The sequence below is a fragment of the Macaca fascicularis genome, chromosome 10 (genome assembly GCF_037993035.2).
Source record: "Macaca fascicularis isolate 582-1 chromosome 10, T2T-MFA8v1.1".
In the NCBI taxonomy this organism is placed as follows: Eukaryota; Metazoa; Chordata; class Mammalia; order Primates; family Cercopithecidae; genus Macaca; species Macaca fascicularis.
This window is the reverse complement of record NC_088384.1, coordinates 105,907,696-105,930,158: the sequence shown is the minus strand read 5'-3', so window position 1 is coordinate 105,930,158 and position 22,463 is coordinate 105,907,696. Positions and strand designations below refer to the sequence as shown.

The following is a 22,463-nucleotide window of genomic DNA, read 5'->3' as shown; positions in this document are numbered from 1 at the left end:
AAAGAATTTAAAATAACTCAAGGCAAACACAATGATTTGGTTTTTCAAAACAAAGGGCTTTCAATCTATGAGTTTCTCTTTGCAAATCGCTGTTTTCTTTTGTTATTTAAAAACAGATTAGGCTGGGCTCAGTGGCCAACCCTGTAATCCCAGCACTTTGAGAGGCCAAGGCGGGTGGATCACCTAAGGTCAGGAGTTCGAGACCAACCTGACCAACATGGAGAAACCCCATTTCTACTAAAAATACAAAATTAGCCGGTGTGCTGGTGGGCACCTGTAATCCCAGCTACTCGGGAGGCTGAGGCAGAAGAATCGCTTGAACCCGGGAGGCCACGGTTGCAGTGAGCCGAGATCGCGCCATTGCACTCCAGCCTGGGTAATGAGCAAAACTCCATCTCAAACAAACAAACAAAAAGATTAATCAGTTTTGACCTGTTTGCAGAGATCTAATGTTGATATAATTTATATACTTGGTTAATATTAATCTGGATCTTGAAATTCACCCAAATTAAAGTTACCACACTACAAGAACTTCCCTCTGCTAGATAAAGCAAATTCACTGTTTCTCTTTGACATAATTAACATCCTACGATTTGTGTAATATTTACAATTCAAAGAACCAGTTGCTGCCTAGCTAATGCATATCAAATGATGATAATCTTACTGAAATCTGTATTCTAAGTCCAAATTTACATTAGCAAATATCACAATATTAAAATAAAATATTCCAACTTTACTTCCTATCATCTTTGGGGCAGGGTAGAAAGTAGACAGAAGTTTCAGAATTAGCATTTCATAATCCTATAAGTCCCTTTCATATAAATTGTCACATTATCTGCTGGAAAGTCATCTTCAACAAAATGTTTTTCTAAAAAACTATTACTTTCCTCAAATTTTGAATAAGTTTCTCTCCCTTCCCTCTAAAAAAAAAAATAGATAATAAAAACTTTACATTCTCTAATATTCAAAATGTCATGTTTTTAAGTCAAAATCAAGTCAATTTCCTCAGCATGTTTTGAAATATTTTCATAATCTGCTTACAGTTAAGATTTGTTTACAAAGTGAAAGAAAGACATGGTGACCTTCAACTTATGTTTCCTTGTTAAAAATTATCTGATGTCAGTAACAGTTTCTAAAACTTGGGAATATTTTTTGCATTAAACTTCCTTTTCACTTTTTCTTTGGATAGATGTACAATAAAATAATAACTTAAAAAAAATCTGGGCTGAACATTTCTATGTTTTTACCAAAAATTTCTAGACAAATCTAACCCATTTTAAAAAAATTGTTTATTTATTTATTTTATACCATGTCAACAACAAATTAAGTTTCTTTTTATTTACTTATTTTTGAGACAAAGTCTCCCTCTATCACCCAGGCTGGAGTGCAGTGGCTTGATCTCAGCTCACTGCAAGCTCCACCTCCTGAGTTCAAAGGATTCTCATGATTCTCATGCTTCAGCCTCCGGAGTAGCTGAGATTACAGGCACGCACCACCACGACCAACTAGTTTTTGTATTTTTAGTAGAGATGGGGTTTCGCCATGTTGGCCAGACTGGTCTTGAATTCCTGGCCTCAAGTGATCCACCCACCTCGGCCTCTCAAATTGCTGGGATTACAGGCATGAGCCACTGGGCCTGACCTATTAAGTTTAATAAATTATTATTACTACTACTGGAGGTGGTATTGTTATTAATAATAGATAACATTTTTATCATTAATAACAAGCAGCAGCACTCCCTTTATTTAGTGTGGTGGGTGGTGCTTTGCCTACATTCTTTCATCTAGTGTGAATCTCAAAGCACCCCGGGAGGTAGGGTTTTGGGGTTTTTGGTTTTTACTTTACCAAAAAGAAACCTGCAGGGGGCAGCGCATGATTAGATCTGTATTGTGTCTCTGGCTTTCCTCTCTCCAAGGGCTGGCCTAAACTTTCCAATCTTCAGGTTTTTAAAAAATCACATTCACAAAATAGCTGTTGTATTATTAATACTAGTATTTTAAGTTGAATCACTTTATTTTAAAACTTAAATATATTTATGTTTAAAGAAAACTCACAGACAAGGAAAATACCACGCACAGACACAAACAGGCTTAAAAGTGAGAAGCTCCCGCCCAGGCAGAAAGACTCACACTAGGGGCCGGGCGCGGTGGCTCACGCCTGTAATCCCAGCACTTTGGGAGGCTGAGGTGGGCAGATCACTTGAGGACAGGAGTTTTGAGACCAGCCTGGCCAACATGGTAAAACCTTGTGTACACTAAAAACACAAAAATTAGCTGGACATGGTGGCGTGTGCCTGTAATCACAGCTACTCAGGAGTCTGAGGCAGAAGAATTGATTGAACCCGCGAGGCGGAGGTTGCAGTGAGCTGAGATCATGCCACTGCACTCCAGCCTGGGTGACAGAGCGAGACTCCATTTCAAAAAACAAAAACAAAAACAAAAACAGCACCTCACACTGGGAGTTGCAAGGCAATGGCCATCAAGGCCAAGCCAAAGCAGAGAAGTGGGTAGGGGCCAGTGCCACTGCTCGCCAAGGCAGGGAGGCAAGGATGGGCAGGCAACTGTGGGACTAGGAAGGCTGGACCAGGGAGTGGGCGAGAAGAGATAGAGGCTGAGGGATGAAGGGGAATATCAAGCTGGGGTCTGAGGCCAGGGGAGGACACGGAGAGGGAGACAAGAAAGGATGGATGGGCCTGAGGTTAGAAACGCGCCAGTGGGGGAGCTGAAAGAAACAAAAGCCCTGGGGGCACATGTCCCTGTCATCCCAGGACACAGTCTACCCTCTTTACATCTATCAGTCTGTGTCCAGGAAGACGAGTCAATGCATCATCTGTGAGCCACTTAACATCACTTCAGCCATCTTTCTGGGCAAAGCACCCATTTATGGCAAACACTGGCTCAGTGAGCCACACTGCCTGAAACCAATAAAGCAGCCAATTGATCACGTCTGGTCCTCTCCAGAATTCAGGCACTGCAGTCCAGCTTCCACTGAGCACAACCAGGAAGAAGCAGAGCTAACACCCAAGCTTTTAAGGAACTTGCTTTACAAACACGAGAAACTGTCCAGACCAAAGCACCAATGTGGGCCTGAGTCTCACCTTGTGTAATGAATATCCAGACTCAAAGATAATAGGGGGAAGCAGGAGGAGGAAAAACATGTTTGGACGAAACATTTCTTCTTCCTGTAAATAGAAAATGGGACTCTTAAGAGGCATGGAATTTGTGTAATTAAGAAATAAATTCATCAATAAAGAGCCAAAATAATTCTTCTTTCAGGGCCTGGCCTAATGGAAATGTATAATGTTTAAATAACTACCTGATAATAAAATCAAGCAGAATGAGAGATTCCCCCACCAAAAAAAAAAAAAAAAAAAAAAAGAAACTGCATTTTATTATTTTTATCATCATTATTATTATTATTTTGAGACAGAGTCTTGCTCTGTTGCCCAGGCTGAAGTGCAGTGGTGCAATCACAGCTCCCTGCAGCCTCAACCTCCTGGACTCCAGTGATCCTCTCACTTCAGCCTCCTGAGTAGCTGGGACTACATGTGCGTGCTACCATGCCAGGCTATTTTTTTTTTTTCTTTTTTTTAGATATAGGGTCTGCTGTGTTGCCCAGGCTGGTCTCAAAGTCCTAACCTCAAGCAATCCTCCCACCTCAGTTTCCCAAAATGCTGGGATTACAGGCATGAGCCACCACACCTGGTCAAGACAAGGATTTTAAAGGTGATCGGCGAAAAGAAATAGCACAACAAACTGCTTCCAAACACAGAGTAGTATGTTTTTTATTCCTTAGTACAGAAAGAAAATTAATCTGAATCTAGAAAATTTCAATTCTGGTTGCATACTTTCAAAAACAAGTCTACAAGCTAGAATTCCTACGGGAAAAAGGTAACGGCAAATCCTAAAACAATCCACTCAGAGGAACAGGAAACCCTACACATGGTTAAAATAGCTCTGCCTTCTTTCTGCTTATCAGAGACAACTGTGCTGTTTTCCAAAGTCTGATGTGATGAAACAGTCCCCACTGGATGCTCTTTCGACTTGAGACTTGGCTACAAAGACAGCCCCTTACCATGTGTCTTGCTAGAAAAGAACACCTGAGGCTGGGTAATTTACAAAGGAAAAACATTTATTTGGCTCATGATTCTGCCGTCTGGAAAAGTTCAAGACTGGGTATCTGATAAGAACCTTAGGCTGCTTCTACTCATGGGGGAAGAGAAGGGGAGCCAGAGTGTGCAGAGATCCATGGCAAGAGAGGAAGAAAGGGGGGGTGGGGGTGGGACCAGGCTCTTTTTAACAATCAGCTGTATAGGGAATGAACACAGCAAGAACTCATGCACCTCCCTCCCCCAGCAAGGGCATCAGTCTATCCATGAGGGTCCACCCCCATGACCCAAACACTTCCAACACTGGAATCAAACTTCAACATGAGGTTTAGGGAGACAAACGCCCAAACCATTGCACCTTGCTTCCAGATTTGATTATTAAGTGCCATTATGAATGGTGTTTGCAGAATACAGCCAACTTTGGAGGGATGAAACAATAACAATTTCATTTTCTATATTATTAGAATATCTCTCTAGTTGTTGGCAGAATTTGGGGGAAATATATATTGGTCCTCAAGCCCAAAATGGTTATGTGTAATACATAGTCTTTTTAAAAATGCAAAATCAGGCCCTTTTTCATATGAATATTTTCCCATGTCACAATTTTGACAGTCTGATTTCTTGTCAAAATCCCTATTCCCAAGAATGCCTAAATGTATTCTTACAAATGTACAGCTGTTACCACAAAGACTAAAAAAAATTCAAAAAAGGCTCAAAATAGAAGCAAATGATGACTTCTGAAATGCCTTATTAAGTCTTAAAATAGCAGCATGTACAACAAGCTCATGATTCAGCCTGGGACTATGTGAAAAGAAATGAGCCGAGCTCTGTGTTTTGTGGGGCAACCTATTCTCAGGATCTGTGCAGCAGGACCACTATATACAGCCTTTTGGAGGTACAAAAACTACCCCTCCCACCCTGGGAAAAAGGAGAATCTACCTATAGTGGGGTTACATAGTGTCCCCCAACCCCAACCCCAATTCCTGTCCACTAGGAATCTCAGAATGTGACCTTACTTGGAAATAGGGTCTCTGCAGATCTAATGAAGGTAAGGATCTAGATGACCTTACGCTGGATAAGGGAAGGCCAAAGGCAGCAAACATCAACTTGTAAGAGACAGAACGAGGCACACAGAGACGTGTAGAAGAAGCCCACGTGAGCACAGAGACAAAGACAGGAGCGATGCGGCCACAAGCCAAGGAAAACCTGGGCCACCAGAAGCTGGGAGATGCAATGAAGAATTATTTTCTAGAGTCTTTGGGAGGGAACCCGGTCCTGCTGATACCTTGACTTCTCACTTCTGGCCTCCAGAACTGTGAGACAACGAATCTCTGTTATTTTAAGCCACTTAGTTTGTGGTAATTTGTTACTGCAGCCCTTATGAACACACGGCCTTTCAGGGAAATAGTGTTATAGTTCCTTTTGGCAATGGCTCCCACAAAATGGTCTGAGGTGATTTTAGGTGGCACTTGAGCAGTGTGTGTCAAATACCACTGACCTCACGGATTGAGACAGCCCCTTTTGATTATTTCTTCAGGTCCAAATAAATCCAAGACACCTTAGGATGGCAATACCGCCTCTAAGGGCTCTAACGTGCTGATCTCCCTCCACAGAGAGCAGACTTGACCTTTGATGCTTCAGCAGGCATCTGTACTACTTCATTTTTATCATGTTTACAAAACAATATTAGTTTCTGAATGGAAATAGTACTGTAACATTGCCTTGAAAATAAACATGGCCAGGCGTGGGGGCCCATGCCTGTAATCCTAGCACTTTGGGAGGCCAAGGTGGATGGATCACGAGGTCAGGAGTTCGAGACCAGCCTGGCCAACTTGGTGAAACCTTGTCTCTACTAAAAATACAAAAATTAGCTGGGCGTGGTGACAGGCACCTGTAATCCTACCTACTCAGGAAGCTGAGGCAGGAGAACTGCTTGAACCTGGGAGGCGGAGGTTGCAGTGAGCTGAGACCACTCCATTGCACTCCAGCCTGGGTAACACAGTGAGACTCTGTCCACTCCCCGCCAAGCCCCCACAAAAAAAAAAAAAAAAAAGAAAAGAAAACAAAATAAGAAAATAAATATATAGGCCAGGCACGGTGGCTCAATCCTGTAATCCTAAAACTTTGGGAGGCCAAGGTGGGAGGATCACATGAGCTCAGGAGTTCGAGATCAGTCTGAGCAGCATAGTGACATCGTGTCTCTACAAAATTTTTTAAAAAAAATTAGCCACACCCAGGCACAGTGGCTCACACCTGTGATCCCAGCACTTTGGGAGGAAAATGTGGGTAGATCACTTAAGGTCAGGAGTTTGAGACCAGCCTGGCTAACAAGGTGAGACCCTGTCTCTACTAAAAATACAAAAATTAGCCGGGCACGGTAGCACATGCCCGTTCTCCTGCCTAGCTACTCAGAAGGCTGAGACAGAAGAATCATTTGAACCCGGGAGGCAGAGGTTGCCGTGAGCCGAGACTGCACCACTGCACTCTAGCCTGGACAACTGAGCGAGACTCTGTGTCAAAAAAAGAAAGTAATAAACAAATAAATAATATATATATATATTTAAAAAGCAAGTTAATAGAAAAAAATTAAGCACATGATAATACAGGTAGAATGCAGACCCAGCAGGTCAGTTTGGAATCAGAACTTCAGGGAAAGAAACTACCAGCTCCTCTTGTTTTTCTGACTTCCGACTGCTCCCTGTACATCTGGTTTCCAGGCAGATATCCTGCTTCTCACTCTGACTCTCCACAAATGCAGGCTCCTAAAGGAAGCCTGCCCCAATTTTTTTTTTTTTTTTTTTTTTTTAGAGACAGGGTCTTGCTCTGTTACCCAGGCTGGACTGCAGTGGTGCAATTATAACTCACTGCAGCCTCAAACTTCTGGGCTCAAGCAATCCTCCTGTCTCAGCCTCCCAAGTAGGTGGGACCACTGGTACATGCTGGCATCCCCAATCTAGCCTTCTTTTCTGAGGTCAAGCACTGGTTATCTGGATGACACTTCAGGCACTTTATCACATCCATTACCTAACTTGTTTCATGGTCTATACTGTTAAATACATTCTATTATTTTATCTTGTAAAGTAACATCTGTTGGAAAACAAAAATTCAGTAACAATGATGCATATAAAACTAGAAGTGAAAGATCACCTCCCATTCCCCTACTCCCACTGCTTACAGCAGGGGTCACAAGCAAAGGTTTCTTGGGGCCACACTGCATGACCCGGAAGATAAGCCCCTCTGCTCAGTGTCTCTGAACACTGCTGGACCTAGTGTTAAGAGAGCTTCTGCTTTTCCAAGAGAAGCTAGAAGTTCTGAATTTTATGTAAAATTTCCAGAATTTTATATAGACTGTTAATATTTTAAAATCTAACTTTTTTTTTTTATTTTTTGAGATGGAGCCTCACTCTGTCACCCAGGCTGGAGTGCGGTGGCTCAATCTTGGCTCACTACAACCTCCACCTCCCGGGTTCAAGTGATTCTTGTGCCTCAGCCTCCCAAGTAGCTGGGACTACAGGTATGTGCCACCACGCCCAGCTAATTTTTTGTATTTTTAGTAGAGACAAGGTTTCACCGTGTTGGACAGGCTGGTCTCAAACTCCTGACCTCAGATGATCCACACGATTTGGCCTCTCAAAGTTCTGGGTTTACAGGCATGAGCCACCACACCTGGCCAAAATCTAACAATTTTTAACTCTTTTACAGTCAATTCAAATTTTGATCATTTATTTTATTTTTTTATTTTTTTGTATTTTTGTAGAGACACAGTTTCACCATGTTGCCCAGGCTGGCCTCAAGCTCCTGGGCTCAGGCGATCCACCCACCTTGGCCTCCCAAAGTGCTGGGATTATAGGCATGAACCACCATGCCCAGTCTTGATCAAATGATTTTTAAATCAGATCAAACAAAATGGGTTAGTGGGCAAAATCTACACATCAGGCTATATCCAGCCTAGGAGTAGAAAAAGGCTCTTCAGTCATGACCCACTCTTAGAGTGGTTAAACGTAACCAAGTCGCGGGAAGGCAGAGATCTCACACGTAATGTGCTCCATTGGGGCCTCCCCAGCAGAGGTGTGTCCTATCACTCTTCGAAGTTCAATACACATTTTGAAAATTTATTTAATATATAAAATATTTCATTACTACTATTTATAACAGCTTCAAATTGTGTTTTATGTTAGGCTATAAGGTTTGTCTTGCTAATTTTATACTCTATAGTTTCACAGGTCAAATAATCCTAGGACCTAGGAGCTTCATCAAAGTAGGAAGGGCTCAAATGTGATCAATTTTAGCCACATAATTCTTTACTATTTTGAAATGAATCTTATTTCCCTCCACAAAATAAATTTTGTAGCATACTTGTTAATCTCACCCTACTCAACATGGATGTTCAAGTTGATATTGAAATTCCAGTTTCAATAAGTACTTGCATCCCAGGATGATGTTCATACTCTAATAACCTCTTTAACACAAGGGTATGTATATTAGCAAACTGAGGACGGGGTGGTATGGTGGAGAAAACACTGCATATTCAGGCCAGAGGGTTTGGACACAAGACTCCACTCAGCCACTTTCTTTCTAGCTCTGTGACACTGAATACATCCCAATCTCCCTGAGTGTCACCTTTTTCATGTGTAAAAATGGGGTGATGATATTACAATACCCAGACAATCCACCTCACATGACCGTCATGAGGATAATATGAGCCACAATATATGAAGTACTGTGTCTCACAGTACCAGACAAGTATGTTTTATTATCCTCAGTTGTCAGAATGGAATTGGGAGCAATAAACAGTATTTAATGTTTAATGCTAATTAGAGAATTTTCCTGCCTAATAAAGTAGGTTAGCCTAGGATTACAAAAATGCAAGTATAATAACAACAACAACAAAATGACATTGGTGCTCCCACGTGCACTTGAAACAGTATGAGACTTATGCTTTTGCAAAAACTCGGATGTAAAGGCATCAGCCTGTATCTAATAAAAAAAAATTTAAAATTAATGGGGTATATAATATAATAATATAAATAACTCCACTGATAGCCAAGTAATTACCAAAAAAAAGCCAGCATAACCATCAATGTTACTAAAATTAAGAACCACCAAAGGGCAAACCTACCTTCCAATTCGCCAGTTTTTTAAACTCTATAATTTTTATAACTGCTCCCATGAGAATACCTATAAGAGAAAATTTAACATAAATTTAAGATATGAGAAAGATTACTCAAATTTAAGATATGACACAGCCTCAGGAGGTCCTGACATGTGCCCTAGGTGGTTGGGGCACAGCTTCGTTTTACACATTTTAGGGAGATGTGAGACATCTATCACATGAATTTCTCACTCACATCTCAGGCAAACACACTAAAATGAAGCACAAAAGTCAGGCTGTGGGGAAGGAAAAGCATTTTAAATCAAGACCCAAGGATACTCTGACTGGTGAAGATTTATCACCTGTCATTTTTACTATATCCACCCATTTTCAATGTGAAATGGCAGAGTTTACAAGCTAAGTTTGCCATGTACTGTTTATTTCCATCATTTTCAAAAAAGAATCCATGATCACTTTCTCAGACTCAAATAGCAGTTCCATGTTGAATATTTAGTTACAAAAACACAAATGCTGAAAATAACCTAAAGTAAAAGTCCTGTGAAATTCCTGGAAGAAAACAGACCATCTAAGTTCAGGCATGTTTCCATAAAGCTGACAGGCTCATCATTCTCATAAAGCAGCTACCAAAAATAATTCCCAAAGCAGCAGCAGGGGCACAATTTATGATTGCCCTGCTACTCCCTAGATAAATGACTCTTAACCCTCTGTTGGTTCACCAGAATCACCACGGGAACTTTTTATAAAATGAAGACGCCCAAGTAGAACTTCAGACCTACTACATCACAATCTTGGGTAGGAGGTGACACAAAGCAAGCCTGCAGACCATTCCACGGATGCTTCAAAATGAAGACCTCCCTCTCCCAGAAAGGAAGGAGCTTTCACCACAAGAAGATGGAAGCACAGCTTACTGGGTGGGTGGGAGATAATACCAAAACACAGAATTTCTGCAGGAAAAGGATGTGCACTAACACTACCTTAGGGTAGGTAGTTTCAAGTGAAGAGGGGGAGGTAAGTTCATTTTCACTTTATAAACCTCCATGCTATTTGAATTGATACAAAGTATTAAAAAATAATAAAATTATTTTGAAAAAGAGGAAGGACCCCAGACAAAATAAAGCTGAGCTATAAAAGGAGTCAATGAATACACATTCCTTTGCCAGGGCGCATGGAGCATGGATTCTAACCCATCTCCTGCTACAGTTCCCCAAGAGCTCCCATGTTCTTATTTTTTCAGGTTGTAATTACATTTTAAGGAGCTTTTACACTTTTGTTAGCCAAACAGTACATGGATACTATGTAAAATGTCATAAATAAGACAAAAGTCCCTTTAGATCATACCCCACTTCCACCCCCATCTTCGTTCTCTCTCTTCCTGGCCCAAGGTAACAAACTATCTTGGAAAGGTTGGGAAATATTGTATCAGGCCCTTCTCTATCCTCTTACATATATATATATATATTTAACTGAACAGTAACAGGGTGTGAGAGTGTGTGTGTGTGTAAGTGTATGCATGGCACACCTGAGTGTTTTTATTTATATAAAATTTATGGTAGTATAATATATCATCCTACTACTTGCTATTTTGCTTAGCATTAAGTCTTAGAGATCTAGTCAGGGATTATTATGTACAGATTTGCTTCATTCCTTTTAACAGCTGGGCAGCATAGTATAAAAATGTCACAGCACCAACCAGGTGCGGTGGCTCACCCCTGTAATCCCAGCACAGGAGGCCGAAGCGGGTGGATCGCCTGAGGTTAGGAGTTCGAGACCAGCCTGGTCAACATAGTGAAACCCCCGTCTCTACTAAAAACACAAAAAATTAGCTGGGTGTGTTGGTGGGCACCTGTAATCCCAGCTACTAGGGAGGCTGAGGCAGGAGAATCGTTTGAATCCGGGAGGTGAAGGTTGCAGTGAGCTGAGATGGTGCCACTGCGCCCCAGCCTGGGCAACAAGAGTGAAACTCCATCTCAAACAAACAAACAAAAACAACAACAAAAAATGCCACAGAACCAAGCGCAGTGGCACCTGCTTATATCTTAGCTACTCAGGAGGCTGAGGCAGGGGGATTGCTTGAGCCTAGGAGTTCAAGATTGTAGTGCACCATGGTTGCACCTGTAAACAGCCACTGCACTCCAGGCTGTGCAAGACCCCATCCCTGTTAAAAAAAAAAAAAAGAAGAAGAAGGAAAGAAAAGAAGCTACAAATTGAATAGATATTTCTGACCAGGCACAGTAGCTCACATGTGTAATTCCAGCACTTTGGGAGGCTGAGGAGAGAGGATTACCTGGACCCAGGAGTTCGAGACTAGCCTAAGCATCACAGGAAAACCCTGCCTCTACAAAAAAATTTAAAAATTAGCTAGGAGCCAGGTGTAGTGGCTCACACCTGTAATCCCAGCACTTTAGGCGGCCAAGACAGGTGGATTACCTGAGGTCAGGAGTTCAAGACCAGCTTGGCCAACATGGTAAAACACTGGTCTCTACTTTTGCAAAAACTCAGATGTAAAGGCATCAACCTGGTCTCTACTAAAAATAAAAAAATTAGCTGGGCGTGGTGGCAAGTGCCTGTAATCCCAGCTACCCTGAAGGCTGAGGCAGGAGAGTTGCTTGACCTGGGAGGCGGAGGTTGCAGTGAGCTGAGATTGCACTGTTGCATTCCAGCCTGGGCGACAGAGTGAGACTCCGTCTTAAAAAGGAAAAAAAATTAAAAAATTAAAAAATTAAAAAAAAATTAGCTAGGTATGGTTGTTCATGCTTGTTAATCCCAGCTACATGGGAGGCTGAAATGGGTGCACTGCTTAAGCCTCGGAGGTGGAACCTACAGTGAGCCGTGATTGTGCCACTACATTCCAGCCTGGGTAACAGAGTGAGACCTTGTCTTAAAAAAAGAAAAAAAAAAAAAAAGAAAAAACTTAGCCAGATGTGGTGGTAGGCAACTGTAGTCCTACTCAGTTAGCTGAGACAGGAAGACTGCTTGAGCCCAGGGGGTGGAGGCTGCAGTGAGCTATAATGATACCAACGTACTCCAGCCTGGGTGACAGAGCAAGACTCTGGCTCTAAAAATATTTTTTTTTTTTTTTTTTTTTTTGAGACGGAGTCTCGCTCTGTCGCCCAGGCTGGAGTGCAGTGGCCGGATCTCAGCTCACTGCAAGCTCCGCCTCCCGGGTTCACGCCATTCTCCTGCCTCAGCCTCCCGAGTAGCTGGGACTACAGGCGCCCGCCACCTCGTCCGGCTAGTTTTTTGTATTTTTTTTGTAGAGACGGGGTTTCACCGTGTTAGCCAGGATGGTCTCGATCTCCCAACCTCGTGATCCGCCCGTCTCGGCCTCCCAAAGTGCTGGGATTACAGGCTTGAGCCACCGCGCCCGGCCTAAAAATTTTTTTAAAAATTTTTAATTAAAAATAAATTGAGGCCAGATGTGGTGGCTCACGCCTGTAATCCCAACACTTTGGGAGGCCGAGGCGGGCGGATCACCTGAGTTAAGGAGTTCGAGACCAGCCTGGCCAACACGGTGAAATACCGTCTTTACTAAAAAAATACAAAAATTAGCTGGGCGTGGTGGCGGGCACCTCTAATCCCAGCTACTCAGGAGGCTGAGGCAGGAGAATCGCTTGAACCCAAGAGGCAGAGATTGCAGTGAGCTAGGATCATGCCACTGCACTCCAGCCTGGTGGACAGAGTGAGACTCCATCTCAAAATATCAAACAAAATAAAATAAAAATAAAAATACACATAAATAAATCGAATAGATATTTCGGAAAAGAAGATGTACAAATGGCTGAGAAACACATGAAAAGATGTTCAACATCATAAATCATTAGGGAAATGCAAATAAAAACTATAATGAGATACCACTCCATACCCACTAGGATGGTTATGTAAACCAGAGTATCTGAGACAAGTCTCAGTCAAGTTTGGAAGTTTATTTTGCCAACGTGAAGGATGCCCACCCATGATACATGCCGGGCATGGCGGCAGGTACCTGTAATCCTAGCTACTCAGGAGGCTGAGGCAGGAGAATCGCTTGAACCCAGGAGGCGGAGGTTGCAGTGAGCTGAGATTGTAGCACTGCACTCCAGCCTGGGCCATAGAGCAAGACTCCATCCCCCGCAAAAAGAAAAAGGTGAATTGTGTGATATGTGAAGCACATCTCAATAAAGCTGTTGCCAAATAAAAAGTACCACAGATTGTATGATTCCATTTCTTTATATTAAATGTCCAGGACACGCAAATTCAGAGACAGAAAGTAGATTGGTGGTTTCCAGGGGATGGGAGAAGGGAGAAGGGAGAAATGGGGAGTGACTGCTAATGGGTATTAGTTTCTTTTTGGGGTAATGAAAATGTTCTGGAATTATTTAGAGGTGATAGTAGTACAACTCTGTGAATATACTAAAAAACTCTGAATTGTGCACTTTAAGATGGTGAAATTTATCATATGTGAATTACATTGCACTTAAAAAAAAAATAACAACCTTTTTAACCATTCCCCCACTGATGGGTGCCTCCAACTGTTTGCTATTAATAGTGGTGCTGCATTGAACACGCTTGTACATGCCACTTTGTGTTAAGAGTATCTCCCTGTGGAAGACATTCACAAAAAAAAAAAAAAAAAAAAAAAACCCAAGACTATCTCCCTAGGGCAGATCCAGAGACTACAAATGGCAGGTTTACAAAGCATGAGCATTTTTAACTCTGAAAATGTTGCCAAATTATCCTCCAAAGTGGTTGTACTGACTTACGCTTCCACAAGAAAGCGTCCCACATCTCCAGTCGCGCTGGATAATCATCAGATGTTAACATTTCTGCCAACATGGTGGGCAATACATTGTACTTTAATGTTTCAATTTGTATTTGCATTCAATTTGCATTCAGCAATTATCCTGATTACTAGGGAAGTTAAACCTCTTTCCATGGTTTCAGGCTTCATTTTTAAAGCTTAGTGTTTTTCTGCTTTACTAAAACCTCAGCTTTCTTTTTCCTTTCTAAACGTATACCAAACCTTAATGCCATGATTACCTCGTTTATAACCACACATGAAGCAGTTACATTTGAAAATCAGTAATTATTCTATTGCCCAAGCCTGTGTCTTATTATTATTTATGATGTGCTAGGAAGTTTTGTCAAATACGATGTGATATTATTATTGTTGTTATTACTTAAATAATCCTTTGTGCAGCATTAAATTGGCAAACTACTACTTTACCTCTTAAGATTGAGGTTCAAAGTTAGGTTCAAAGTTAGGTCAATCTACTCAACAGAGAAAATGAATGTATATCACACAACTCATCACCAGATATTATACATACAGTATATATACAGTGTATATATATAGCATGTATATATATATTGTGTGTGTGTGTGTATACATATATATGTAGAGAGAGAGAGAGAGAGAGAAAAGCTAATACTACAAGCGTGCGCCACCACGCCCGGCTAATTTTTGTATTTTTAGTAGAGACATCACCACGTTGGCCAAGCTGGTCTTGAACTCCCAACCTCAGGTGATCCGCCTGCCTCAGCCTCCCAAAGTGCTGGGATTATAGGCATAAGCCACTGTACCCAGCCAATATTTTAAAATATTCACAAAAAAACAGAAATTGTAAACGAGTGAGGTTAAAAATAAACAGAAACACAAGTTCTAACATTTTCCTTTGCTCCCAGTTGATCTTTGTGCATACACCTAATTAAGGACACCCCTCAATTCATTCAGAGGATCAGGAGCAATTAATGATTATTTGTTGAGCTTCTTCTTTCAGGATTTGTCACTTTCAATTACTTCTAATCCTCAAAAGAACATTGTAGGAAAGCTCAGAGAGTTTAAATAGCTTTTCTGAGAGCTTAGAGCCACCAAGGATGCTGGCCCGCTGGCTCGGGTGCATCCTACCACCTCATCATGCTAAAGACACAGGCTGCCTACACTACTACAATGAACTGCCAATGCTCGCTTGCTCACTCCCAGAGTGCACTGCAGGGCTACCATTATGACTGTAAAACATAAATATTCCTGGTCAGTAAGGTTACATGAAAAATGTTTCAAATGTATTAATTTTTTTTGTTACCAAGAAATGTTTTATTTTTCTTGCAGTAGTTTTGTTAATTGTGCAAAATCATGTTTTGTTTTCACCATTTACACATTATCACACAATCCTGTTCTGAAAGACAAGTGTCCATTAAAAACAAAGCAAAAATAAAAATTCACAACCCTATTACCTAGATTTGTCATTTAAAGGTTTAAAGGAAAAAAAAAAAGGGAGGTGCTTTCTTACAAGCTTTTTCACAAGTGTCACATTTTCTGCTTAAAAGGGAAGGGTTGGCTGGGCACGGTGGCTCACACCTGTAATCCCAGCACTTTGGGAGGCTGAGGCGGGTGGATTACGAGGTCAGGAGTTTGAGACCAGCCTGGCCAACATAAGTGAAACCCCGTTTCTGCTAAAAACACAAAAATTAGCCGAATGTGGTGGCATGTGCCTGTAGTCCCAGCTACTTGGGAGGCTGAGGTGGGAGAATCACTTAGACCCGGAGGGGAAGGTTGCAGTGAGCTGAGACCACGCCATTGTACTCCAGCCTGGAGGACACAGTAAGACTATGTCTCCAATAAAAGGGGAAGGATTTCAAAACAAAGGTGAAACAGCTTAACAAATATTTATAAAAAGGAACTTTACAGAATTGTCAACAATATTAAGACAACACTGACTAACCGGTTACATTACCACATCTTTCTCCACCCCCACCCTCAGAATGTATCCTGCCAGGACTAGAACAGGCTTTGTGTTCAAACAGAAATGTTTCAAAATCTCAGTGAAATGACCTGTGCTAAAAACCTGACAGGCATCTTCCCTGCCCTCCCACCTCATCTTCTGCAATTCTCTAACCCAGGTTCTAAACTGTTAAAGGGTCAAAGCCATGAGTGGGGAGAGGGGAGGGACCCTGCCCCAGTGTGGCTGTCTTATGATTATATATTCCACCATAAGTGCTGGCCTTCTGCAAGTTATGATTTTGGAAAATCCAACCCAGGCAGAGGGATAAGAAATTGACATCCCTTGGGTGACTTCCTGTTCTTATGCAACATCCCAAGCACCCTCTGGTCCCCTATCCAAGGAGAAATGCTAGGGCCTCGAGGATGTCCCAGACCCACCTCAGAGGGTCAGGTAGGTCAGGCCCAGTTCTCTTCCCCCGCGACAGACCCTGGGTCCAGAAAGCACGGAAGACCATGATGCTGCCGGAGTGAAGACACTCATTTCCGTATCAAGAGCTGAGCCTAAGAAATGCGTGTTTTTGGTCAGGCTGGGTCTGAGCCAAAGAAGGGACAGACAGACAGAAAGAAAGAGACTAGAGGGCTGGGGCGGGGGGTCCGACGGTTTAGTGTATGTAGGCTTGGGACACGGTGGACATATTGTCGGACTGGTCTAGTGCCTTGGCTCTTTTGTACACCTTGTTGGCTGCAGCTGCCACGGGAGTCGGATGGTTAACCGCGTTGCCCAGTACAATGGCTAAGCAGAGATCCTTCTGCATGTATTTCAGGTAGAAATCAGGCTTAAAGTTTCCTTGCAGGATATTTTGGCACTTCTGGTCTAGCAAGATGCTGGCCAACTGTCCCTGATTGAGGACGTCCAAGAGTGTCTGCTGGGACTGATCTGTCACCTGGGCCAGGGTCAGCACCTCAGTGATCATGGCCATGAAGCTCCCTTGGACCATGTTCATGATCAGCATCATCTTGGCTGCGTTGCCAACTTCACCTAGGAAAAAGGAGGTCTTCCCCATTGTCTGGATGCAGCTGCTGCAGTCCTCATATAGGCCCCTGTCTCCAGCTGCTAAGATCACCAACATCCCTTGATTAGAAAGCTGCTGATTCCCTGAGATGGAGGCTTCTGGAAAGCGCCCCCGCTCCCTGACCTGGACACAATCACCTGGGCCAGCTCAGTGACTATGTCAGCGTCCAATGTTGACATGTCCACGTAGCACTCTCCAGGGTGGATCCCTTGCAGCATACCACTGGGGCCCAGCACCAGGTCCTTGGCTGCCTTGGGATCCAACACATGGGCGAAAGTGGTGTCACAGGTTGAGAGGACTTCAGCAGGCATTCTTCCCAAGTAGGCCCCCTCCTAGATGAACAAATCACATTTCTTGGCAGTGCAGTTCCAGACAGTCACCGTGTGACCCATTTTTAGCAAGCTGGAGACGATGCCACTTCCCATGAGACCAAGGCCCCCAAATCCTATCTTTTTGTTGTGATGCTGCCATTCACAGCCCTGCTGTCAGCTGCCCGGATGGAGGTGGAACCAGTTTCCTCTTTACATATTTTCAACTTCTTTGTGATTGCCTGGTAACAGACAGAGATGGCTTTTGTTTGGCTTAGCAGGAAATGATGGAAATGAGGATCTGCATCTTTAACAGGCTCACTTCTGGTCCATTTAAATGCGGCCATTGGTCTGGCCATCATCCACCTCAAGGTACTGGACTTCGGGATGGTGACATTCTTCTAATCCTTTGGGGGCTAACCCCGCTTCTGGGGACTTTGCTCTTGGGTTCTTTTCAGAGGGGATTTGGAGCCTCTCTCTGAAGAGCCCGAAGACACCCTCTTTTTCCCTTCTCCCATGATCTTTTTCGCTTTCCCTTCAGACAGGCTAAGTTTGCACTTCTTATCACCTGAGTTGGGCCTACTTCTCTCCTCACTGAAATTAAGCCGATTCTTGTCATCAGCAGAATTGTGGGATGACGTCTGATCTTTCCCTTTGGGCTCTCCTGAGAAACTCCTTGGAGGCATCCACCGCTTGCTGGAATCGTTTATCCTTGTTAATCTTTATCATTCCCTCTTTATGAGCATGATATGGCTTCAGCTGTTTCACTTTAATCCAGGCATGATCTTATGTTCCAAAAAAATTTCACAAAGAAGCATTTCTTTCCATGAAGTTCCCTTTTTTTTTTTTTTTGAGACGGAGTCTCACTCTGTCTCCCAGGCTGGAGTGCAGTGGCGCGATCTCGGCTCACTGCAAGCTCTACCTTCTGGGTTCATGCCATTCTCCTGCCTCAGCCTCCCGAGTAGCTGGGACTACAGGTGCCCGCCACCACACCCGGCTCATTTTTTGTATTTTTAGTAGAGATGGGGTTTCACCATGTTAGCCAGGATGGTCTCAATTTACTGATCTCATGATCCACCGACCTCAGCCTCCCAAAGTGCTGGGATTACAGGCGTGAGCCACTGCACCTGGTCCCATGAGATTTCTTCAAGTCCTTCGGTGACTTAACGATCTTTCCTGGTGAAGGAGGATACCAGCCGAGTTTCCCCCACATCAAGATGCTGAACAGCGAACTCACAGCCCCCATCTTACTACCCAACCATCCCCGACGCATGGGCCACCAAACACATCCTCAAATGTATTAATAATCAGGTTACAAAATGTAGAATCCCAACACAAGTTCTCTCTCTCAAAAAAAAAAAAAATAAATATATATATATATACACGTATACACACCTATGTATTTGCACCGTGTTAAAAAGAAATAAATGCGGCCGGTTGTGGTGGCTCATGCTTGTAATCCCAGCACTTTGGGAGGCCAAGGCAGGTGGATCACAAGGTCAGGAGATTGAGACCACAGTGAAACCCCGTCTCTACTAAAAATACAAAAAATTAGCCGGGCGCCATGGCGGGCACCGTAGTCCCAACTACTCTGGAGGCTGAGGCAGGAGAATGGCGTGAACCCGGGAGGTGGAGCTTGCAGTGAGCAGAGATCCCACCACTGCACTATAGCCTGGGCGACACAGCGAGACTCCATCTCAAAAAAAAAAAAAAAAAAAAAGAAAGAAATGCATACACGCACACACACACGTCCATAATGTGTGCCACGCACTGTGCTAATGTGTAAAATATATTAATACATTAATACATTATTATTATTATTTATTTCAGACAGTCTCACTCTGTCACCCATGCTGGAGTGCAATGGCACAATCTTGGCTCACTGCAACCTCTGTCTACTGGATTCAAGTGATTTTCCTACCTCAGCCTTCACTTTATTTTAGAGCGAGAAAAGGCCAGATTAGGGTTATAAGTGGAGGGCTGGAAGTTTGACTTTCAGTTGCCAAAGTTTAACCTTAATACTGCTGATCATTAGAAAAACTGTGATCTAACTTACAAACTAGATTTGATTGAATCAATGGGTAAATAGAATATACAAAAGTGCTCCTCTGTCACAACTTTTTAAACCATGTTTGTGCTATTTAATTCTATTCTATTCCTTCTTGTTTTTTACTAAAAGATTTTAATTTTTTGGGGTTTTTTTTTTTTTTTTTTGAGACGGAGTCTCACGCTGTTGCCCAGGCTGGAGTGCAGTGGCGCGATCTCGGCTCACTGCAAGCTCCGCCTCCTGGGTTCACGCCATTCTCCTGCCTCAGCCTCCTGAGTAGCTAGGACTACAGGCGCCCGCCACCGCGCCCGGCTAATTTTTTTTTTGTATTTTTAGTAGAGACGGGGTTTCACTGTGGTCTCGATCTCCTGACCTTGTGATCCGCCCGCCTCGGCCTCCCAAAGTGCTGGGATTACAGGCTTGAGCCACCGCGCCCGGCCCTTTTTTTTTGTTTTTTAAGGATAGTACTTTTGGCCAGTTACAGCTCTTTCAGAATTTGTCTAGCAGGCTTTCCGGTTTTTGTTGGAAAGCCCCCGTACCCCCACCAAAAAAAAAAAAATTGCTTTTTTTGTGGTTTTTTTTGAGACGGAGTTTCACTTTTGTTGCGCAGGCTGGAGTGCAATGGCATGATCTCAGCTCACTGCAACCTCTGCCTCCCAGGTTCAAGTGATTCTCCTGCCTCAGCCTCCCGAGTAGCGGGGATTACAGGCACGCACCACCATGCCTGGCTAATTTTTGTTATTTTTAGTAGAGATGGGGTTTCGCCATGTTGGCCAGGCTGTTCTTGAACTCTTGACCTCAGGTGATCTGCCCACCTCGGCCTCCCAAAGTGCTGGGATTACAGTCGTGAGCCACTGAACCCAGCCTCATTTTCATTCCTTACAAATTTTAGCCTAAAATATATACATGAATCAGCATCATACAGCCAGTAAAAAAATAAATATGGGCCGGGCACAGTGGCTCATGCCTGTAATCCCAGCACTTTGGGAAGCTGAGGCAGGCAGATCACTTGAGGTTAGGAGTTCGAGACTAGCCTGGCCAACATAGTGAAACCCTGTCTCCACTAAAAATACAAAAATTAGCCGCGCATGGTGGCATGTGCCTGTAATCCCAGATACTTGGGAGGCTGAGGCAGGAGAATCGCTTGAATCTGGGGGCGGAGATTGCAGTGTGCTGAGATCGCGCCATTGCACTCCAGCCTGGGTGACAGAACAAGACTCTGTCTGAAAAAAAAATAAATAAATAAATACGTGAACTCAACTAATACATGGAAAGAACACAAAAAAATGATATAAACTCAAATTAAACTATATAAAGTCATCTAATACATATGGACATGTCTACTCATGGACTGGAAGAGAATGAAACAAGATAAAAACAATTGTCAATAAACAGGATTTTTCTTTTTTCTATGTATAGTCGTTGTTTAACTGTGCAAAAGAAATTAGTTTTTAAAAGGCCCAAACTACAGAATTCCATAAAGTATAGAAAGTATCCTGAAAGCTTTGAACAAGGGCCAAGGAACTCTTTAGAACTTCAGGTTGATACTATATTTTTATAGTGAATGAAAAGTGGCCAGACAGACGCTCCTTTAAAAATACAGTAAAGTAGAAGTGGGGGACATGTGCTTTTGGAGTGCAGATGGTCCTTTTGTATCCTGACAATTTCTTAGGAACGCTGAACACCTAACTATAAAGCAAAAGACCAATAATGTCTCGAAATGACTGCAAGCTACAAAGCAACTTCTGGCAGGAGGGGAAAATGTATCCCCCAAAAAATGAAAACCCTACTTTCTCTGGCAACTTCATCTAGATTCTTTTTTGGCACAAAAGTTGGAAATTCTTGAAATGGTAGATATCTCAGTATTTTGTTAGACTTTGCTCCAGCTGAGGAAAAAAGTTTTCCTTCAATTTCTTTAGCTTTATGAAATACAGAATTACTTTGATAGCTAAGTCAGCATTTGCAAATTCTAACCAAATGTCCTCTAATATAATTTTTAAAAAGTACTTTCTGGACCTCAGCGCTCTCCCTGGAAGTGCTGTTGGGTTTCCAGTGACCTCAGTTAGCAAGGAAGTATTGAAGGCAACATTGCCCTTCCATCACTTCTCCCAAGACCTGGTTATGCAGGCTACAATTATTTCTGCAACATCAGTGAAGAAATGAACCTTGTAGATGGAGAGCTCTGGCTGACTCCCAACACCATTCCACCCCACTCCCAATTCTGAGGTCACCAGGTGGTCAGAGTTCATCCTGCAACTTTTGGTGCCAGAAAGAAGAGGAGGTCCTCTCTTACACTGCAGTTACTGCTTTAAGGGCTTACCACACCAAGAGCCTGTCTGAGAGCGGATCAGAGTACCACAGCGAGAGAGCCTGCCTGACAGTGAAGCCGGGGAAAAGGGATTCACTGCTGAGGCATGGAGAAGAACTGAGTCCAGGAGACCTGATTCAGCTGTCTCAAGCTAATACTACCCGTAGTTTTGCCAGTTATCTGAGTCAAGAGGTGTGCGCCCCTACCCTTACCAATTTTTTTGTTTGTTTGTTTGTTTGTTTTGAGACGGAGTCTTGCTCTGTCACCCAGGCTGGAGTGTCCTGGCGTGACCGGGGCTCAGTGCAACTTCCACCTCCCGGACTCAAGTGGTTCTACTGCTTCAGCCTCCAGGATAGCTGGGATTACAAGCACCTGCCACCATGCCCAGCTAATTTTTCTATTTTTAGTGGAGATGGGGGGTTCACCATGTTGGCCAGGCTGGTCTCAAACTCCTGGCCTCAGGCGATCCGTCCACCTCGGCCTCCCAAAATGCTGGGATTATAGGTGTGAGCCACTGTGCCTGGCCAATTTCTTCTGAATTGGGTTTTGTCCCTTGAATGCAAAGAGTTCTATGTTAGTTAAGATGCTTTTAGTTGCAAGTAAAAGAATTTAGACTAAAAATGGCTTAAACAATATGCTTGTTTTGATTTTTTTCTTTATTCTAAGTCAACAACAGCTAATAGATGTTTATTATCTCATATAAAAGGTAGCACTAAGATAGGAAGTTTCAGGGCTATCAATTCAACAAAGCAACAATGCTATCAATAATCTGGGATTCCCATCTGTCCCCCTGGCAATCCTTAGCACTC

At 43.0% G+C, this 22,463-nt stretch overlaps 1 protein-coding gene, 1 non-coding gene and 1 pseudogene across 19 annotated transcripts in view; 1 reads left to right on the top strand and 2 right to left on the bottom strand.

Moving 5' to 3' along the window:
• Positions 1-22,463, bottom strand: part of SLC9A8 (solute carrier family 9 member A8) — an 82,080-nt gene that overhangs the window by 46,470 nt on the left and 13,147 nt on the right. For 15 of the 18 annotated variants that reach the window (XR_012419536.1, XR_006689926.2, XR_006689927.2 and 12 more), the window contains 2 exons: positions 9,228-9,286; positions 3,098-3,181 (listed from right to left, as the gene is read on the bottom strand). Coding sequence is in view for 7 of the 18 variants with exons in the window: in XM_074005530.1 (XP_073861631.1) it covers positions 3,098-3,181; positions 9,228-9,286 (143 nt within the window). In the remaining 11 variants the exon portion in view is untranslated. The remainder of the gene's footprint in view (positions 1-3,097; positions 3,182-9,227; positions 9,287-22,463) is intronic. The other 3 variants (XM_074005531.1, XM_074005535.1, XM_074005536.1) reach the window with 1 other exon arrangement.
• On the bottom strand, positions 15,268-18,149 carry LOC102124294 (cytokine-like nuclear factor N-PAC; annotated as a pseudogene).
• On the top strand, positions 19,820-19,881 carry LOC123567342 (U7 small nuclear RNA). Its single transcript, XR_006690258.1, has one exon. It is a non-coding gene; the product is annotated as a U7 small nuclear RNA (small nuclear RNA).